The sequence below is a fragment of the Rhinolophus ferrumequinum genome, unplaced genomic scaffold (genome assembly GCF_004115265.2).
Source record: "Rhinolophus ferrumequinum isolate MPI-CBG mRhiFer1 unplaced genomic scaffold, mRhiFer1_v1.p scaffold_56_arrow_ctg1, whole genome shotgun sequence".
Taxonomy (NCBI): domain Eukaryota; kingdom Metazoa; phylum Chordata; class Mammalia; order Chiroptera; family Rhinolophidae; genus Rhinolophus; species Rhinolophus ferrumequinum.
The window spans coordinates 188,938-208,006 of record NW_022680421.1 but is presented as its reverse complement, the minus strand read 5'-3'; the positions used below and the strand labels follow the sequence as shown (position 1 = coordinate 208,006).

The 19,069-nt window shown below is 49.3% G+C and overlaps 1 pseudogene and 1 gene segment (V, D, J or C); both read left to right on the top strand.

Annotated features, from left to right (window-relative positions):
* Positions 1 to 4,466: 4,466 nt before the first annotated feature.
* On the top strand, positions 4,467 to 5,000 carry LOC117020039 (immunoglobulin heavy variable 1-46-like). The segment is given in 2 exon segments: positions 4,467 to 4,561; positions 4,645 to 5,000. Coding segments are annotated over 2 exon segments (378 nt in total).
* Positions 5,001 to 10,408: 5,408 nt separating this feature from the next.
* On the top strand, positions 10,409 to 10,974 carry LOC117020032 (immunoglobulin heavy variable 3-23-like; annotated as a pseudogene).
* Positions 10,975 to 19,069: the final 8,095 nt, after the last annotated feature.

The following is a 19,069-nucleotide window of genomic DNA, read 5'->3' as shown; positions in this document are numbered from 1 at the left end:
TCCCATCCAAAGGCTTTGATTGTTGTTTGTGTTACCTGTTGAAACAGAGGAGATGGTTTAAGTTTTTGAAACCAAGGAGTCAGCCTTGATAACCTCTAAATTTCATTCAAGGTCATTCTATTCTTTTCTTCAATGATATTGCATTTTCACAGCCAATTTGAGTTATGATCCTGCTGTATAAAATCCAAATAAACCTTCTTTCGTTCTGCCCCCCTTCTCATCCCCGATTATTATTAAGTGACAGTGTGTCTGCTGGTATAACCCCATCTCTACTCCCGGTTCATGTTGAGACAGCTGATGAAATCCATGAGACACGCCCTTGGTTTTTTTTTCCAATCAGATTGTTTTTCAGCAACACTTCTCATGCCCTCTTCACAATAAGCTTTCTGGATTTTGGTTATATGGATAGGCTGACAGTGTTTCTAATCTCCAAATTCTGATCAGCATTTGATTATTACTGCCATCATGGAGTCATCTGCCTCCCTCACATTTTAGGAGAAGCAGCCAGGAGCCAAGCCTCTCCAACACTTGGCTTAGAAATCTCCTCAGCTGAACATCCAGTTCCATTGCTCACAAGGTCTACCTTCCACATGACACAGGAAACCAGTTCAGCCAAGGTCTTCGACACTTTATAACAGGGATCACCGTTCCTCAGGGACCCATAACGTGCTCCTCATTTCCATCTGAGCCTCAGCAGAGTGGCTTCTTAGGTCCACGTTTCAACCACCACTGTGTTCACGATGATCTATGTATCGTCTTTGAATATGGAGCCTTCTCGACAGCTCTCCGGTCTTCTTTCTAAGCTCTCAGCACAGTGACCTTTCACATCCCTTCACAGCAATCTTGGAATTTTCACATGTGCATTTGAAAAATCTTCTACCTCCTACCCATCACCCACTTCCAAAGTCACTAACACCATCTTAAGTATTTGTTCAGCAGCACCCCACTCTCAGGACCAAAACTCCATCCCGTCTGCTCAAACTTCCATCACAAAACCAATGACCAGGTGGCTGAAACTACAGAAATTTATTTTCTCACATTCGGGGGCTGGGAAGTCCAAGATTAGTTGCCAGATGAATTGATTACCAGTGGGAACTCGCCCAAATGGCCAGAGAGCTGACTGCTCACTGTAATCTCATGTGGTGGAGACTGAGACAGAGATTTCACTTTCTCTCCCTGTTGTAAGGCCACCAATTCTAGCAGATGAGGCCCCAAACCTTATGACCTCATTTAACCGTAAGTACTTCCGTACAAGCCCTTCTCCCAGTACAGGCCACTGGGTCTTAGGGCTTCAATATGTGACTGGTGGGGGAGAGAATTCACTCCATCACAAGCTCCCCAGTTATAAATACCTGTGAAGCAGGTTTCATGACCAGAAGTAAATAAGTCACATTCCTGATCATCCTGACTCAGCCACAGGTTTCAGAAGGCAGAGCTAATGAGACATCCTCACACTTAGATCAGAGCCTCTCAGATGGGATTTGGGGCCCCGTGTCCAGTGCATCCTGGAAGCCAAGGACACCTCCATCTCCCCACCCTGCTCTGCACCCACCTGGGAAACAGCATTCTCACCGCTTGGCTTGTGATTAACCAATTGGACCTCCTGTCTCTGGTGTGAGGCTGCAGGGGTACCTCCTGGGTCCAGCCAGGGACACGGATGCCCTTCCAAATGTGACATCACCTGAGGATTAACAGGTCCCTGGCCTGTTGTACTTTTCACGTTCCAGCTTCCTGGGAGGGACTTGAAATTGCTAAGACTTTCAGTGACGCCATGTACAATATGTCTGTCCAGGTGCCACTTACACTTAGTGAGGTGAGATTCCCACCTCTAGTAACAGGTCAAAGATGACCTGTGAAGGTCCATCTACTTTCTGCACCAACATTAAAGACCTTGGAAATCATCACTCCCATTCTTAGAAGAGAACCTGGAAAAATGAAGATCAATCATGTCTCCTGAAACCGTCACAGAACTAAAATTGCAAGAACAGCCTCCACTGTGATAACTGGAAACACAGGCACATCCAGAGTGCAGGTGATTCTGCTCACCTGGGGCAGAAGCTGCTGGAGGCTCAGCTGGTAGGAGCACTTCCAGGTGAGTATTCTGAGTCGATGGAGCACACGGGTGGGCTCCTGTGGGGGAGGGGTCCTGGGGCCACACCCCACACTTCTGGGGGCTTTCCCTCCAGACACATCCAGGTTCTCCAGGGAGGATGCATGTGGGTCCCCTCATGTCCCTGAGAGGGGGAGGGGAGGACAAACACTGAGAAATCCACCCAGAACTTTCCTCAGGCAGACCCTCCAGGGGAAGGACTTTTCCAGAACCCTATTCTGTGTGGTGGGTGGGAATTCTTACCTATGACAAACCTAGGGAAGGGGCACAGTTACCAGGGTTAAGAGAGTCAGGAAGAGACTGTGGGTGCTGCAGGGGGAAGGGAGAGGTCACAGGGAAGAGAGCTGACCACGGGAGAGCCCTTGAGGAGGTCACAGCCAGACCCAGGGGACCACCTCTCAGGTGATTAATCCTAAGGATACAGAACGTCACACACACACGAGCAGCCTCACCTGAGTCAGCTGACAATGGTGCTGCCTCTTCCTCCCATAACTTGACAGGTCCCTCCCCTCCCACAGACATGGGTTCTCCAAGGGACGCCCACTGCAGGTGTCATGAGCTGCAATAGTGTGATTGGGCCTCGTATCTGACAATTTGTGGGACAAGATTGGTCCATCTCATGGGTCCTCTGCACGGGTCCCAGGGGCTGTGAGAAAAAGCAGAGCCAGCGTGTAGGTTCCTCCCAAGTCTGTGCATGTGTCACATTTTCTGGGTTTCTGTTGACAAGAGAGTCACACACCCCAGGCCTAGGATCAGAGTCTGGACGGCCCATTGTCATGCAGGGTGTCCTGCGGGGTCTCTGGTCCCGCTCCTTTGTCATGCGGTGTGGCCTGCCAGGCCTCTGCTCCCGCTCCCCACATAAGAATGCAGGATGTGGTCAGGCCAAAAAGGAACACCCACGGAGCCATAGGTAGGGGAGTCACACCACTATAGTCTCACTGGAGGCTGGATTCACACGACGTGCGACTTGCTGTCCACTTTCTGCCAACCGACCGACTCTCTCCTCGACTTCCCTCCCTAACGCAGCCGCGGCACTTATATTAGTGGCCAATGGCTCAAGGGCCACAGCTGATGGCCAACTAGCCACAGCTGACGGCCATCTACTACCCGAGGCAGAACCTTTCCCCGTGAGGCCGAGAGCCTGGAAACAGCTCTCTGGGGCTCTGCCCCCACACCCACGTATTAAGTACAGGGGACTAGGACACTTTGTGGTCCATTCCTCCTAAAATCATTCCCTCTGTGTGCGTCTATTTTATTGATGAGCAGAGGTGAGTGGGCTGTATGACAATCCAGGAATTTCCAGATGTCACCTTCAAGAAGAGGAATCTTAAGGAGATAAGAGCCTCCCTCCCACCCCCCAAAGTTCCCGAGAGCTTCTGGACTCAGGACAGCGTCTGTGCATCTGGAAGCCGCAGGGAAGTGGCTCCTGGGTGTTTCAAAAAAACACTTTCTTATCATCTCCCTGCAGAGTCATTGGGGTTTAGTAATATCGATTCATTATTTCATACATGATGTTGAAAACTTAGAGTGTCCCCGAGGGAGCATTGTGAGGTCAGGTCACAGACATTTAACACTGGACTAGAGACACTATAGGTCACGCCCTGTGAGCCTAGACAGGACCCTCCCCTGCAGGGTGCAGACTGGGCAGCAGGGGGCGCTGAGGACCCACCAGCAGGGGCTGCAGCCCCAGGAGCAGGTGTTGAGGGGAAAGGATGGGGCCTCCTCTGAGGGCCTGGGGCTTCCGTCCTCTTTCTAGAAACCTCTAAAGCAAGATTTGGGCAAAGACTGCTGAAGTGTCTGTAAATATCCTATTCTATCGGGAGAATTTACCTAAGACAATGAGCACTAAAATCTAATTGAAATTGAAGTTTCTAAGAATACGGTATGTCTTAATAAAAGCTAACAATTGGCACCCCAATGAGCTTTAGTTAAAAAAAAAAAAAAAAAAAAAACCCTGGATGAAAAGGATGAATTTCCCAGTTTGAAATTTTCAAAATTTGAAGACAGACACTGACCATAGGATGAGACATTCAGATCAAAGCCCAGAACAGGCTCAGGTGGTCTCCGTGTCCTTCAAAGGTGGATTCTCAGTGAGGATCGTATCCTGGGGGAGGGGTTGTTCCTCAGTGGGAGTGGCTCTGTCTGCACAGATTCAGGGACCTGGCAGGGGACACATATCCTCCAACAAGGATTAGGACTTGGACCCTCAGACGCCCACTGAGCATGGTCCTGTGCCATCGAGCTTCTCTCACGTGGGCAAAGTCTTCAGCTATGAACCCCTGTGCTCATGAATATGCAAATGAGCTGAGGTGGGCGGGGTTAAATACGGACATGTCTGTGCCCTGAGAGCATCGCCCCACAGCCACACGCTCCCCTACAGACGTCCTGACAGCACAGCCCTCACCATGGACTGGAGATGGACAGTCCTCTTCCTGGTGGCAGTGGCGACAGGTAAGGGGCTCCCCAGTCCCTGGCTGGTGAGGGGACCTGGGCCAGTCACGGGGGATCCATCCACTCCTGTCTCCTCCCCACAGGTGTCCACTCCGAGGTCCAGCTGGTGCAGCCTGGGGCCGAGGTGAGGAAGCCTGGGGCCTCCGTGAAGGTGTCCTGCAAGGCTTCCGGATACACCTTCACCAGCTCTTATATGCACTGGGTGCGACAGGCCCCAGGACAAGGGCTTGAGTGGATGGGACGAATAGACCCTTCGGATAGTGAAACAAAGTACGCACAGAAGTTCCAGGGCAGAGTCACCATCACCGCAGACAAATCCACCAGCACAGCCTACATGGAGCTGAGCAGTCTGAGACCTGAGGACACGGCCGTGTATTACTGTGCGAGGGACACAGTGAGACGACCCACATCCTGAGAGTGTCAGAAACCCTGAGGAGAGGGCAGCTGTGCGGGGCTGAGGAGACGACAGAGGCAGCTGGGCACAGCCTTTCTTTGACTTAGGGTTAAGGATATAGAGATGAAGGAACTGCTTTCGTTAATTATTTATGGAATATTTTCTGTTCTGTGTGAGAAACCAACTCCCAACAGGAGAAAAAATATTAAACTTTCTGTAGTGTTTTCTAATTTTCAAGGTATAAATGTGACCATGATGGTGGCTTGAAACATGACATCCCTGAACTGAGTCCTCAAAAGATGCCAGAATCTTCTCCTTGGAGCAGTCGCAGGCGGCTCCCTCTCTGTGGTCAGAGAAGATCAACTGCATCACAGTCTAAGGGTCACGGCAGGAAGCAGAATGGAGGACAGAGAACACAGAAGCTCTGAGATATGTCCCTGCCCCAAAATAGTCATGGGAACACAGGCACCCACAGTCGTGTGTGGACGTGTAGGACCTGCACGTTGGTGTCTCTGGAAACTGTCCCAAAGCATCACAACTCGGGTTTGAAAGGCAGACTTATCCTCTTACTGTTCAGGAAAAGAGCTAAACTGGGTCTAAATCACAGCGTCCCCAGGACGGTGCGTCTCCCAGAGGCTGCAGGGTCTCGTTCCCCCATCAGAGCTGCATCCCTTGCATTTGGGGCTCATGGCAGGTCCCTACACGTCCCATCCATCCCTGTGTGGCCTTCTTCCCTGGAGCAGAATCTCCCCCCACATTGTTGTTCCAAGGATGGTGTGTGGCCATCAGTGTCCATACAAGAGGTCCAGTCAGTCTCTCCATTTCAAGTATTTCAATGTATCATAATTTCAAAATGTCTTCTATTTCTGGGTTCAAGACCTTGATACCTTAGGAGCCCACCCTTGGAGCAAGGACAGCCTCTTACACAGGGGACATTAATTTCCTTCATTTGGGGACACACCGAGAGTCCACGTGCCCTTCTTGCTCTGGCTGCTTTGCAAGTAACTCATTCTAAATGAATTACACCCCATTGTGGTATATCCTGGGGAATCTACCCTGGGCCACAACAGTTTCCTCCTCTGAAAGTCCCTGAGAGTGTCATGTAGTGAGAGCTGGACTCCTGGCTGTGGAGAGAGAGAACGGGTGGGAAGCTGAGTGCTAAGACATCCGCAATGGAAAGAAGGAGACAGAACGAGGATGGAAAACAGGAAAGGACACTTTGCAGCTCTTTCCGCAAACCCATCAGACCAGTCCCCATCTCAGGGGACAGGCCAGTCCAATGACACCTCTGCATCATTGATCTGATGGAAAGTGTGAACGGTCCTTTTAACAGATTGAGTGAGTTTCCATGTGTCCCGTTCACTTTACAGAAAAGCAGCATTTTCATCAGTGACGACACAGGTTCCTCCTCCTGGGTGGTCAGTGTACCTGAGGCACCACAGAGACTCGGGGGTTCACGCCCTGCAATTTGCACAGTGGTGGGGAGCTCTCGTTCCATTGCCCTAGACAGACTTAAGGTCACTTCTTCCAATTCATAGTCTCCAAAGTGTGGGAATCAGCCCCTCAGCGCTGAAAAGAACTTGGACTTGTGATATGCAGGTGGACTTCCTGCCATTCTCACATGGCAGGTATAAGGGGCACAACTTATGAACACAGGGCCCTAAATGTGTAATGTGGCTGCTTTCAGGGTGGCGTGTGGAGGGACAGAAGGAGCCATAAACCCGAGTCCATGTCATCCTGACCATTTTGGTGGGATCCCTTTAATACTTTAATCATACACACAAAATAAAGGATCTTGGCTCACAGACAGGGTCACAGTCGAATCTGTAGTTCTCAGGATCTTAAGTATTTCATGAGTCATGTCAGTGTGTCCAGCCTCCACGTGCTGTGTCGGTGTGTGAGAGCACAACGGGTGTGAAATAGCTGCTGTAGACAGCCTGTCATTGGTCTGCGGTATCTGTAAAGCTGTGTCCCGTTGCCTTGCCGAGCCACTCCACATGTTTGGTGCACACACACACACACACACACACACAGTACCTGGTATCGGGCTGCTGACTCAGGAGCAGCTTCAATAACCGAGTCCCATGGGGGAGGTGGATGAGCCACCAAACACCTGGTGAGCTGGCAGGAACCTGGGCCCAGAAGGTGGGGCTACAGTCACTTAGTCTTGGGAGGTTTGGACTTGCCACCTGTGGGCTCAGACCACAGAGTTTGAGTGCAGTGCTGTCCTGATCTGTCACCAGGAACGTCCAGTATCATATCTGCTTCCAGTGCTCAGGGGACGTTTCTCTCCTGTGTCTCCCTCCAGGTAAGCACAGTCCCTGAGCTTGTGTAGAACACCCTGGGCCCGACTGACTCAGCAGCAGAAGAGGCCGAGTGATGTCTGTGTTGTCATGGACACCACACCCTGTCTGTCACAGGCATGTCCCCAGTCCACCAGGTGTTCACATCGGCAGGAACACAGCCTGGTGCTTTTGCACTATTGAGGTGTCAACATAACCAGCCATCACATGGGTTAGTTAATGTCACCAGGGTTTGGTAAACTCGCATGAGAGGGCGTTTGGTGTCTGCACAGCCTGTTGAAAAAGAGACAGTTAATTAGTGCAGGACACAGGTTGAAAAGGAGTCATAGTGGAAACGCAGAGATGAAGGTGGATAGAAAGAGACAAGCACTCCTTAGTCAGTCTTAGAGTAAATAATAGTGTGAAAGGTGTTAACTCGTAGGAGAACTGTTTCCTACATTATCACAGAGTGTCCATGACGGTTATTTTAAGGAAGAAGTGAAAGCCAAGTCTCCTGACCTATGACCTGGGGAAAGCTGTCACATCATGGTGCCATCTATTCTGGGGCCTGGCCAGTGGCCCTGGCAGTGCCAGGTTTCAGGTCACCTGCAGGGACAGCCTCCAGTGGTCTTAGGGTGATGCCCTGGGTCTATTTAGAGTGGGCTGCATGGATGCAGGAGGCCTTCCCTGTTCCGTGGATGGCAGTGCAGGTGGTCAGCAGCCCCTCGTAGGTCCTTCCCAGGGAGCTGACCCCGTGTTTTCTTCTAAAGACCTGATGGACACCTTGTCCTGGGTCAAATGGACAACAAGGCCTGCTGGTCAGAGGAGGTCACACCTGTTATCTGCTGGCGACATGCCTCACGCACAGTAGGTACCTGTGCACTTAGCATTCACTGCATCCGATCGTTCATTAAGCTCCTATCATGTGCACTTAATCCAGGAATGGAAGGGTGACAGGTGCCAGCAGACCCTGGTTCCCTGAAGTCTATTTCAAGAGTGATCAATCCATGTCCCCTGGGTGTGAGTCATGTTTGCTTTTCTTGTATTTGTAAAAGGGGTCACATTTTGAGGCCGAGTGTCAGTGCAGGGACAGTGCCCATGTGAAACTACACTGAGGAAGGCAAATTTGAAGTTCCTTAGCTCAAAAATCAGTGTGTGTGTGTGTGTGTGTGTGTGTGTGTGTGTGTGTCCTACTGACGACCAGATGTGGAGTGGGCTTTCAGCTCCGTGAGTCTCCACCTGCAGATACAGTCAGACGTGACCTTCATCCAGAAGAAGCTAAAGGAGATGAGAGGCCCCCAAGCCCTGACAGGTTGTGGGCTCAGGGGAGTGTTGAGTGTGTCAGTGCATCTGGCAGCCCCAGGAAAGGTCTCCTTGGGAGTTTTATAAAACTTTTGTTTCAGGTCTCCCTGCAGTGTCATTGGAATTTAGTGAGGCCAATTCACTATTTCCAGAAATGTTGTCAAAGCTTATGGCGTCCCCGAGGGAGCATTGTGAAGTCAGGGTACAGACATGTAACACTGGACTAGAAATGCTAGAGGTCACGCCCTGTGAGCCTTGAAAGGACCCTCCCTTGCAGGGTGCAAACTGGGCAGCAGGGGGCGCTCAGGACCCACCAAATAAGAGCTGCAGCCCCGGAGTAGTTGGGAAGTGGGAAGGGGAGGGGCTTCCTCGGAGGGCCTGGGGCTTCCCACCTCTTTATGTAAAAGAAAAAATTTTAAAACAAGGTTTGTGCAAGTACTGCTGAAGTGTCTGTAAATATCCTATTCTGTTGGGAGAATTTACCAAACATAATGTGCAATAAATTCAAATTTAAAATGAGTTTCCATGATTCAAGGCAAACACTGAGGTCTGGGACTGACGGTGATGGGAGGTGAGGGCAGGTGTCCTCCTCCTCGGTCTCCTGGTGGAGACCCAGTGGGCTGTTTGCACAGGGCAGTGACGTGGTGTGGGGATGCTGCAGGCTGGGGAGGACACACCAGGCCGTTGTCAGAATTGGCATCGACTTTGAAATACAATCAGGGATCTAACTTATAATATAGACAGATTGGGGATTCTGGTGGACTGTCAGTCAGTAGGTGTCAGAGGAGAATTAGGGGTTATTTTAGTTTTCTGCTTTGAGGAACATGCATGTGGACATTTCACTAGAGACAATGTGGCTGACAACATACACTTACATCTTCCCCCTGCTATGTCCACACACCAGTAGATTTAGTATCATTCACTCAATTATATATTGATATTGGCACTTGTCCATATGTCATCAAAACTGAGCAGTTCCAAATATACCCTCGTGGGTTCACTAAGAGTTAAACGTGTTCGTTCCCCCTCTGTGAAATCACAGCCCCACACTACAGATAGGGTCCCTTGTCCCTGCCATGGTGGCTCTTTCCCTGCCTGCTAGTCTCCTGCACGAGAAGCCCACCTGAGCTGGGCATCACCACAAGTCCCTCAGGTGGGACACTGAGAATGACCCAGAGAGAGGACAATGGGTGGGGCTGTTCCTACTCGTGCTCCTGCTTCCAGATCCAATAAAATGTCTATAGATTCAGGTAAGACCTGATCCTCCTGATCTGGGCCATTTCCTGTGGTGAAATATGCATCATTAAAGCTACTACAAGGAAATAAAGGGACAATTGGTAACGAAAGACAGACAGACAATAACATGCAAAATGTAATACTCATGAAAATACAGCTGCATTCTTAGGTAAATACTACAATGCAGAATATCACATGTGTTTTTATTACAGGAAAGAAGTTCTGGAACCACACCTGGCATGTCCATCCCTGCCCTGGAGTGGGATGACGGAGCAGTGGGGTCCATGGGGAGGGTTCTGGGGCTCCCTCTCAGCTGATATGTGCCCTTGGACACATCACACGGCTCCTCAGGCTGCCGTGTGCAGCTTTACCTTTGCAACATGCAGGTGGGATTGATACCTTGGTCACTTGCTCTGGGTGCTCACACACAAATAAAATAAGGTCATGGGTGCTGAGCACTCACTCCAGCACCATCCCGTATAAGAAATCATGTTTTCCTGAACTCTCACATGGCCACCAACTAACCAGGACACTCACCCCTGCATGAGGCCCCGCCCTTGTCTAGGTGTCCAAGCCCGGAGTTCCCTATATGGAAGGAGGACATGCAAATAGGGGCCCCTGTGCTGATGAAAACCAGCCCAGCCCTGACCCTGCAGCTGTGGGACAGGAGCCCCAGCCCCGGGATCCCCAGGTGTCCCCATTCCGTGATCAGCACAGAGCACAGACGACACACCATGGAGTTTGGGCTCAGCTGGGTTTTCCTTGTGGCTGTTTTAAGAGGTAGTTTATGGAGAACAGGAAACTCTGAATATGTGAGAGAATATGAGTGAGAGAAACAGTGGCTGTGTGACAGTTTCTGACCAGGATGTCTCTGTGTTTGCAGGTGTCCAGTGTGAGGTGCAGCTGGTGGAGTCTGGGGAGGCTTGGTGCAGCCTGGGGGGTCTCTGCGCCTCTTCTGTGCAGCCTCAGGTTTCACCTTCAGTGCCTATGGCATGAACTGGGTCCGCCAGGCTCCAGGGAAGGGCCTGGAGTGGGTCTCATACATCAGTTATAATGGTGGTTACATAAACTACGCGGACTCCGTGAAGGGCCGATTCACCATCTCCAGAGACAACAACAAGAACACGCTGTATCTGCAAATGACCAGCCTGAGAGCTGACGACAGGGCCGTGTATTACTGTGCGAAGGACACAGTGAGGGGAAGTCAGTGTGAGCCCAGACACAAACCTCCCTGCAGGGGACAGCGGGGCTGGGCTGCAGGGTGCGCTCAGGACACCAGGGGGCGCTCAGGACACCAGGGGGCGCTCCAGACCCACAGAGAACAGGTGTTCTCCTGGGTGGGGAAGGGGCTCCTTGTTGGGAGCAGGGATTTCCTCTCAAAGCTCTCAGCTGCCCCCAGGGACAACACTTACTTCTTCTTTGTGGCTCTGTTTTCTCATACTCTCACTGCAGACAAGTGAAGAAGACACATTGTTTTCAGATGACATATTGCAGTGACTTGGAACCACTCCTTCAACAAGTTCCTGTGTGTCCTTTATTTACTTCTTGAAAAAAAAAAAATCCTGAAGGCTCTTCTAGAAAGGAGCAGATGAGCTCTTGACAACTTTAAGTAAAATGTCATGTTGAGCTCTTCAATACACAACAAAATGTGCCGTAGAGTGTGTCTGCTCACATAAATAGTGATGAGGTTTCACGCTGTTCTCATGCTACTTGATCAGCACACACACACACACACACGGACTCACACACGTGCACTGACACTCACACATGCTCACAGACACACACACTCAGACACACACACAGAGACACTCACACACAAGCACAGAAAACTCACATCCTCAAACTCACACACACACAGGTTTTAGAAAAAGAAATACATTCAAACACAAGCCGTCAAACAAATGTGTTCTGAGGGCACATGATGTTGCACGTGGTTTCCTCTGAAATGTGTCCAGACACCTTCCACCTGTTCATGGACCATCAGCAATATTCTCGGTGCAGATGTTCCGTCCTCCTAATATTGTTACTATTTGTACTTTAGAGATGACCTTTCACTAGAATTTGTTTTATTTTTACCCACTATAGTAACAACTATTATAAATAAAACTATGTCTCCATATCTTCAGAAATGATTACCACATAAAGTTTGATAACATCCATCATCTCATATGGATATAAGAAAAGAGAAGAAAACAAAGAAAAGAACAAGGAGGGAAAGTGTGCTTTCCTTGTGCTGAGTACTTTGAGGGTCGACTCCCTCACCGATGTCCAACACAGCACACAGCAGTGTTCACTGCAGCCAGCGAGTTGTCCACTACATCCCGGCGCTCACTTCTCCTGTAACTGGAAGTTTGTACCTTTTCATCATCATCACGCACTTCTCCCACTGCCCAGCCCCTACCCACGGTCACGACACATACGATCCCTTTTTGTAGGCTTTTCTTTGGATTCCACACATAAGTTAGGTCATACAGTGTTTGCCTTTCCTTGTGTGACTTACTTCATTTAGCATTATGCGCTCAAGGTCAATTTATGTTGCTGCAAACGGCAGCATTTCCTTCTTTTTATGGCTGAATGGTATTCCATTATACATACTTTATTCACTCACTTGTTGATGGACACTTAGGTTGTTTCCATGTCTCGGCTATGGTACATAACGCTTCAGTAAACATGAGAGCACAGATAACTCTGCGACATGGTGACTTTGTTTCATTTAGATAAATACCCAGAGGTGGGATTCCTGGATAATACGATAGTTTTATTTTTAATATTTTCAGCAACAGGCATGCTGTTTTCTGCAGGAGCTGCACCTATTCATTTACCACAAATACTGCATAAGGGGTCCCCTTCCTGCATATCTATTATCTCTTTTTTGTTGTTGTTAATACAGATTTTCTCCTTTTTGTGATTTTTCTCTTTTGTTTTCTGGGGTACAGTTTTAGATGTTCTTTTACAATCTAGACAGTATCACACTATCAGATATATAATTTGCAATTATTTTCTACCATTCAATAAGTTCCTTTTCATGATGTCCATTGTGCCTTTCTAATGCACATACAATTTTTAGTTTCATCTATCCTGATTTGTTTATTGTTGTGCTTGTGTCCTTTGTTTTCCTATCATATTGAATAAACTATTGCCAAATCCATTGTTACGAAGCTTTCCTTTGTGTTTCTCTAGGGTTTTTATGCTTTTACGTCTTATATTCGGGTCCTTCAACCATTTTGAGTTAACTTTTCTATATAGTATATGACAAGGTTCAGTTATATTCTTTCGCAGGAGGATATCCAGTGATCTCAGCACCATTTCTGGATGACACTGCTCTTTTTCCGTCAGGAGATGAAACAATGCAGGAAAATAAAATGACAAAATTCAACATGGCTTCTGATTTGAAAAAATCATGCAACACACTGGGAATAGAAGGAACTGTTGCATATACTACAGGCCCTGTATGAAGTGAACACATAACTTCATTCTCCACAGGGAAAGAATAAGACCTTTCCCTCGAAGACGAGGAGAAAGACAAAGATGCCACACTCTCCACTCCCATCCATCACAGGGTGCAGGTCAGACCCAAAGAAATTTCACCAAAAAATTAAATGAAGTCTCCAAATTGGAAAGGAAGATGTACAATTAGCATTGTGACACAGGACATGATGTCATATGTGGAATACATTTTACCCATTAATTAAATGGAGTTTCCTTTAGCAGAAGAGTTTAATGTGTGTGTGGATTTGCTTTACATTGTATATGAGTTTGCTGCATTCACTGGACACAGCAGTAATTTAATGCAGATCTGAGTGAACAGTTTGTGCTTGGGTCTGTCCCTACGTGTGTGAGTCCATTCGTGTGTGTGTGTGTGTGTGTGTGTGTGTGTGCGTATGTGTGGGAGAGGCCAAATTTCAAGGTAATAATAGTTTCATTTGTATCTGTCACCAGTCTATCTTTTGATACGGGAACAAACAGCGCAAGGAGCAGCTGCTGGGAATGCAGAAAGGCACCTCCTGCATCGTGTGTGTTCATGCACTTTACCACATTATCTACTTTAACATGTTTCCACATCTTCACACACCTTTCCTGCTGGGGAGAGACAGCCCCTCGTGGGCACCCAGTCCTCAGAGGCAGCACAGGCCCAGGCTGGAGCAGGCCTTTCACACACAAACTCACCCACCCAGAGCACCGCCTCTCTCTGGCCCGCACACCAGGACACACTTCTCTGCCTTCATCATCCCAGGCCCAGGCGCCCGGCACAGGGACACGCCCCTCATCGCTGAGCCCACTGACATTACTCAACCTGGTCCATCCAAAGCTGATCACCTGCCTGCCCCTCCTTTCCCAGGGAAAGGCCAGTGAGACCAGGTCCTCAGCTGCTTCTTGCTCCCTGTCTCCTGCCTGCTGACCACCCTGGTCCTTCCATGTGGTCTCACGTGGTCCCGAGCTTCCTGTTTGTAGGACCTGTGAGCGTGATAAACTCTGTTTTCCCCTGATCCCCTCCTGTGCGTCCTCTGGTGGCCGTGCCTGACTGACATCTCATGGAAGAATGCAGACAATTGGTACTAAAGCAGGAAGGTCTAGTATTGAGGGGGGTCTTAGAGACGCCCCGTAACTGCTTGTCTTCACGATTGGCTGTCTCAGTTGGACTCTGACATCTGGGAAAACTCAGTGTCACCTGGGGTTTCCTGAGCGTGTCTCTGTGCTGCTCTCTGTGGCCTCATTTGGAATCAGTCATCACCTCCTGTCCTAAACTATGGGCAGAGGTATGTGTCTCTCTCAGGGGTGGGGTGTGGTGTGGTCTGAGCAACTGTCCAGCAGCCTCTGGAGCTGAGCTCTGACTCTGGGAACCTCCCTGAGCAGAGAAGAGAGAGAACAGGCTCAGCCCTGTCCTGGGACGACTTCATTGACCTCTAACCTATGTCACAAAGGGCCAGCTGTCAGCACACCCCAGCCCTGGGCATCAGAATAGACAGTGGGGAACGAGGAGGCTGCAGGCCATGAGCACATGTCCCTGAGTCATCAGTGACCCCACAGCCGACACCACCTGTCCCTGACGTCCATCAGAAAGGGATGGGGGACCCCAGTCCTCAGACCAGGATGTGGGCTTCCCGGGACCTACAGATGATGGACATGGAGACAAAGATCTGCCTGCAGCCCTTCTCAGGATGCTCCAGAATCCAACCCTGCCCAGTGTTCTGTTCTTTTAGTTACTACTGAAGAGTTTCTGAAAGAGGGAAGAGACTTGTGAAGTGGCTGCAATAATCAAGACTGTGTGTCATTGGTGGAGGGAGAGACACACGTCAATGGAGCAGAACACATGGGACCCTGGATAAGACAAGGGTTTCCTGATGTGACACAGACAGTACAGCCCTCAGAAAAGCAACAGGAAACAGGACATTGGGAAGGACTGGCTTTAATTTTGGGATTATGTTTACGCCAAGGTTGACTAAAGTATTATATATCAATTATGTCTATAAATGTTTGCTCACTGCGTATATTTGGTCTGTTCACTGTCAGCATGTGTCTGCGCAGAATGTTAATCACTTTAACAATTATTACAAATATCCATAAGTTTTAAAAACTGTTGATCTACTCAACTAGTCCAGCATTTAGTCCCCTTCTCACAGGCAACGACATGAGCTGTACACAAACAGACCCACGTTATGACATATTTTAGCATCGACTCTAAACCCTAAGGTTTAAAGCGTGACCTAAATATAGTCCCATCAGACCCTGGGGAACTTGAGCTGTGATTCATGCTGAGGCAAAATTCCTCGAGCTGTGAACCTAGGAATCCAGACAAGTTACATGCTTCCAAAATGTGATGGTGGGTCAGGCAGAGGGGAGACGTTCCCATTCTGAAAGGGTAAATAGGGAAGAAGGAAGGAGTGATGGGCCCAACCTGGTCCAAAACCTGCCAGGAAAATCCCATGGGACGTGAAGTTTGGAGAAGAGTCCTCTCTGCCCGGATGCCCCTTATTCTGCACCCAATGGGGTGGTGGTCCCACCTCCCAACCCCACTGAGGTGGTGTCTCACTTTCTAGACCCACCAGAACTGTCTCACCACGGCTGTGCTGGCAGGGGTCACACATCCCAAGCTCTGACAGGACGGGGGTCCCAGCCAAAGGCTTTGGTTGTTGTTTGTGTTACCTGTTGAAACAGAGGAGATGGTTTAAGTTTTTGAAACCAAGGAGTCAGCCCTGATAACCTCTAAATTTCATTCAAGGTCATTCTTTCCTTTTCTTCAATGATATTGCATCTTCACAGCCAATTTGAGTTATGATCCTGTTGTATAAAATCCAAATAAACCTTCTTTCGTTCTGTCCCCCTTCTCACCCCCGATTATTATTAAGTGACAGTGTGTCTGCTGGTATAACCCCATCTCTACTCCCGGTTCATGTTGAGACAGCTGTTTAAATCCATTGGACACGCCCTTGGTTTTTTTTTTCAATCAGATTGTTTTTCAGCAACGCCTCTCATGCCCTCTTCACAATAAGCTTTCTGGATTTTGGTTATATGCATAGGCTGACAGTGTTTCTAATCTCAAAATTCTGATTGGCATTTGATTATTACTGCCATCATGGAGTCATCTGCCTCCCTCACATTTTAGGAGAAGCAGCCAGGAGCCAAGCCCCTCCTACACTTGGCTTAGAAATCTCCTCAGCTGAACATCCAGTTCCATTGCTCACAAGGTCTACCTTCCACATGACACAGGAAACCAGTTCAGCCAAGCTCTTTGACACTTTATAACAGGGATCACTGTTCCTCAGGGACCCATACGTGCTCCTCATTTCCATCTGAGCCTCAGCAGAGTGGCTTCTTAGGTCCACGTTTCAACCACCACTGTGTTCACGATGATCTATGTATCGTCTTAGAATATGGAGCCTTCTCGACAGCTCTCCGGTCTTCTTTCTGAGCTCTCAGCACAGTGACCTTTCACATCCCTTCACAGCAATCTTGGAATTTTCACGTGTGCATTTGAAAAATCTTCTACCTTCTACTCATCACCCACTTCCAAAGTCACTAACACCATCTTAAGTATTTGTTCAGCAGCACCCCACTCTCAGGACCAAAACTCCATCCCATCTGCTCAAACTTCCATCACAAAACCAATGACCAGGTGGCTGAAACTACAGAAATTTATTTCGTCACATACTGGGGGCTGGGAAGTCCAAGGTCAAGTTGGCAGGTTAATCAGTTACTGGTGGGAACTCGTCCTAATGGCCAGACAGCTGACTGCTCACTGTAATCTCCTGTGGTGGAGAGAGGGACATCTCTCTTCCTCTCCCTCTACACATAAGGCCACCAGTTCTAGCAGATGAGGACCCCAACCATATGACCTCACTGAACCATCAGTACTTCCTACAAGCCCTTCTCCAAGAACAGGCCACTGGGTCTTAGGGCTTCAACATGTGACTGGTGGGGGAGAGAATTCACTCCACCACAAGCTCCCCAGTTATAAATACCTGTGAAGCAGGATTCATGATCAGAGGGAAATAAGTCACATTCCTGATCATCCTGACTCAGCCACAGGTTTCAGAAGGCAGAGCTAATGAGACATCCTCACACTTAGATCAGAGCCTCTCAGATGGGATTTGGGGCCCCGTGTCCAGTGCATCCTGGAAGCCAAGGACACCTCCATCTCCCCACCCTGCTCTGCACCCACCTGGGAAACAGCATTCTCACTGCTTGGCTTGTGATTAACCAGTCGGAGCTCCTGTCCCTGGTGTGAGGCTGCAGGGGCACCTCCTGGGTCCAGCCAGGGACACGGATGCCCTTCCAAGTGTGATATCACCTGAGGTTTAACAGGAACCTGGCCTGTTGTACTTTCCATGTTCCTGCATCCTGGGAGGGACTTCAAATCGCTAAGACTTTCAGTGACGCCATGTTCAGTATGTCTGTCCAGGTGCCTCTTACACTTAGTGAGGAGAGATTCCCACCTCTAGTAACAGGTCAAAGATGACCTGTGAAGGTCCATCTGCTTTCTGAACCAACATTAAAGATCTTGGAAATCATCACTCCCATTCTTAGAAGAGAACGAGGAGAAATGAATATCAATTATGTCTCCTGAACCCGTCACAGAAGTAAAATTGCAAGAGCAGCCTCCACTGTGATAACTGGAAACACAGGCACATCCAGAGTGCAGGTGATTCTGCTCACCTGGGGCAGAAGCTGCTGGAGGCTCAGCTGGTAGGAGCACTTCCAGGTGAGTATTCTGAGTGGATGGAGCACACGGGTGGGCTCCTGTGGGGGAGGGGTTCCGGGGCCACACCCCACACTTCTGGGGGCTTTCCCTCCAGACACATGCAGGTTCTCCAGGGAGGATGCATGTGGGTCCCCTCATGTCCCTGACAGGGGGAGGGGAGGACGGACACTGAGAAATCCACCCAGAACTTCCCTCAGGCAGACCCTCCAGGGGAAGGACTTTTCCAGAACCCTATTCTGAGTGGTGGGTGGGAATTCTTACCTATGACACCCTAGAGAAGAGGCACAGTTACCAGGGTAACTGTCATGCAGGATACCCTGCTTGCTGTGCCATGTGTCGTGCAGGGCGGCCTGCGGGGTCTCTGCTCCCGCTCCCCACATAAGAATGCAGGATATGGTGAGGCCAAAAAGGAACACCCACGGAGCCATAGGTAGGGGAGTCATACCACTATAGTCTCACTGGAGGCTGGATTCACACAACGTGCGACTTGCTGTCCACTTTCTGCCAACTGACCGACTCTCTCCTCGACTTCCCTCCCTAATGCAGCTGCGGCACTTATATTAGTGGCTGATGGCCAACTAGCCACAGCTGACGGCCGTCTACTACCCGAGCCAGAACCTTTCCCCGTGAGGCCGAGAGCCTGGAAACTGCTCTCTGGGGCTCTGCCCCCACACCCACGTATTAAGTACAGGGGACTAGGACACTTTGTGGTCCATTCCTCCTAAAATCATTCCCTCTGTGTGTGTCTATTTTATTGACGAGCAGAGGTGAGTGGGCTGTATGACAATCCAGGAATTTCCAGATGTCACCTTCAAGGAGAGGAATCTTAAGGAGATAAGAGCCTCCCTCCCCACCCCCAAAGTTCCCGAGAGCTTTGGGACTCAGGACAGTGTCTGTGCATCTGGCAGCCGCAGGGAAGGGGCTCTCTGGGTCTTTTAAAAAACACTTTCTTAACATCTCCCTGCAGAGTCATTGGGGTTTAGTAATATCGATTCATTATTTTATCCATGATGTTAAAAACTTAGAGTGTCCCCGAGGGAGCATAGTGAGGTCAGGCACAGACATTTAACACTGGACTAGAGACGCTAGAGGTC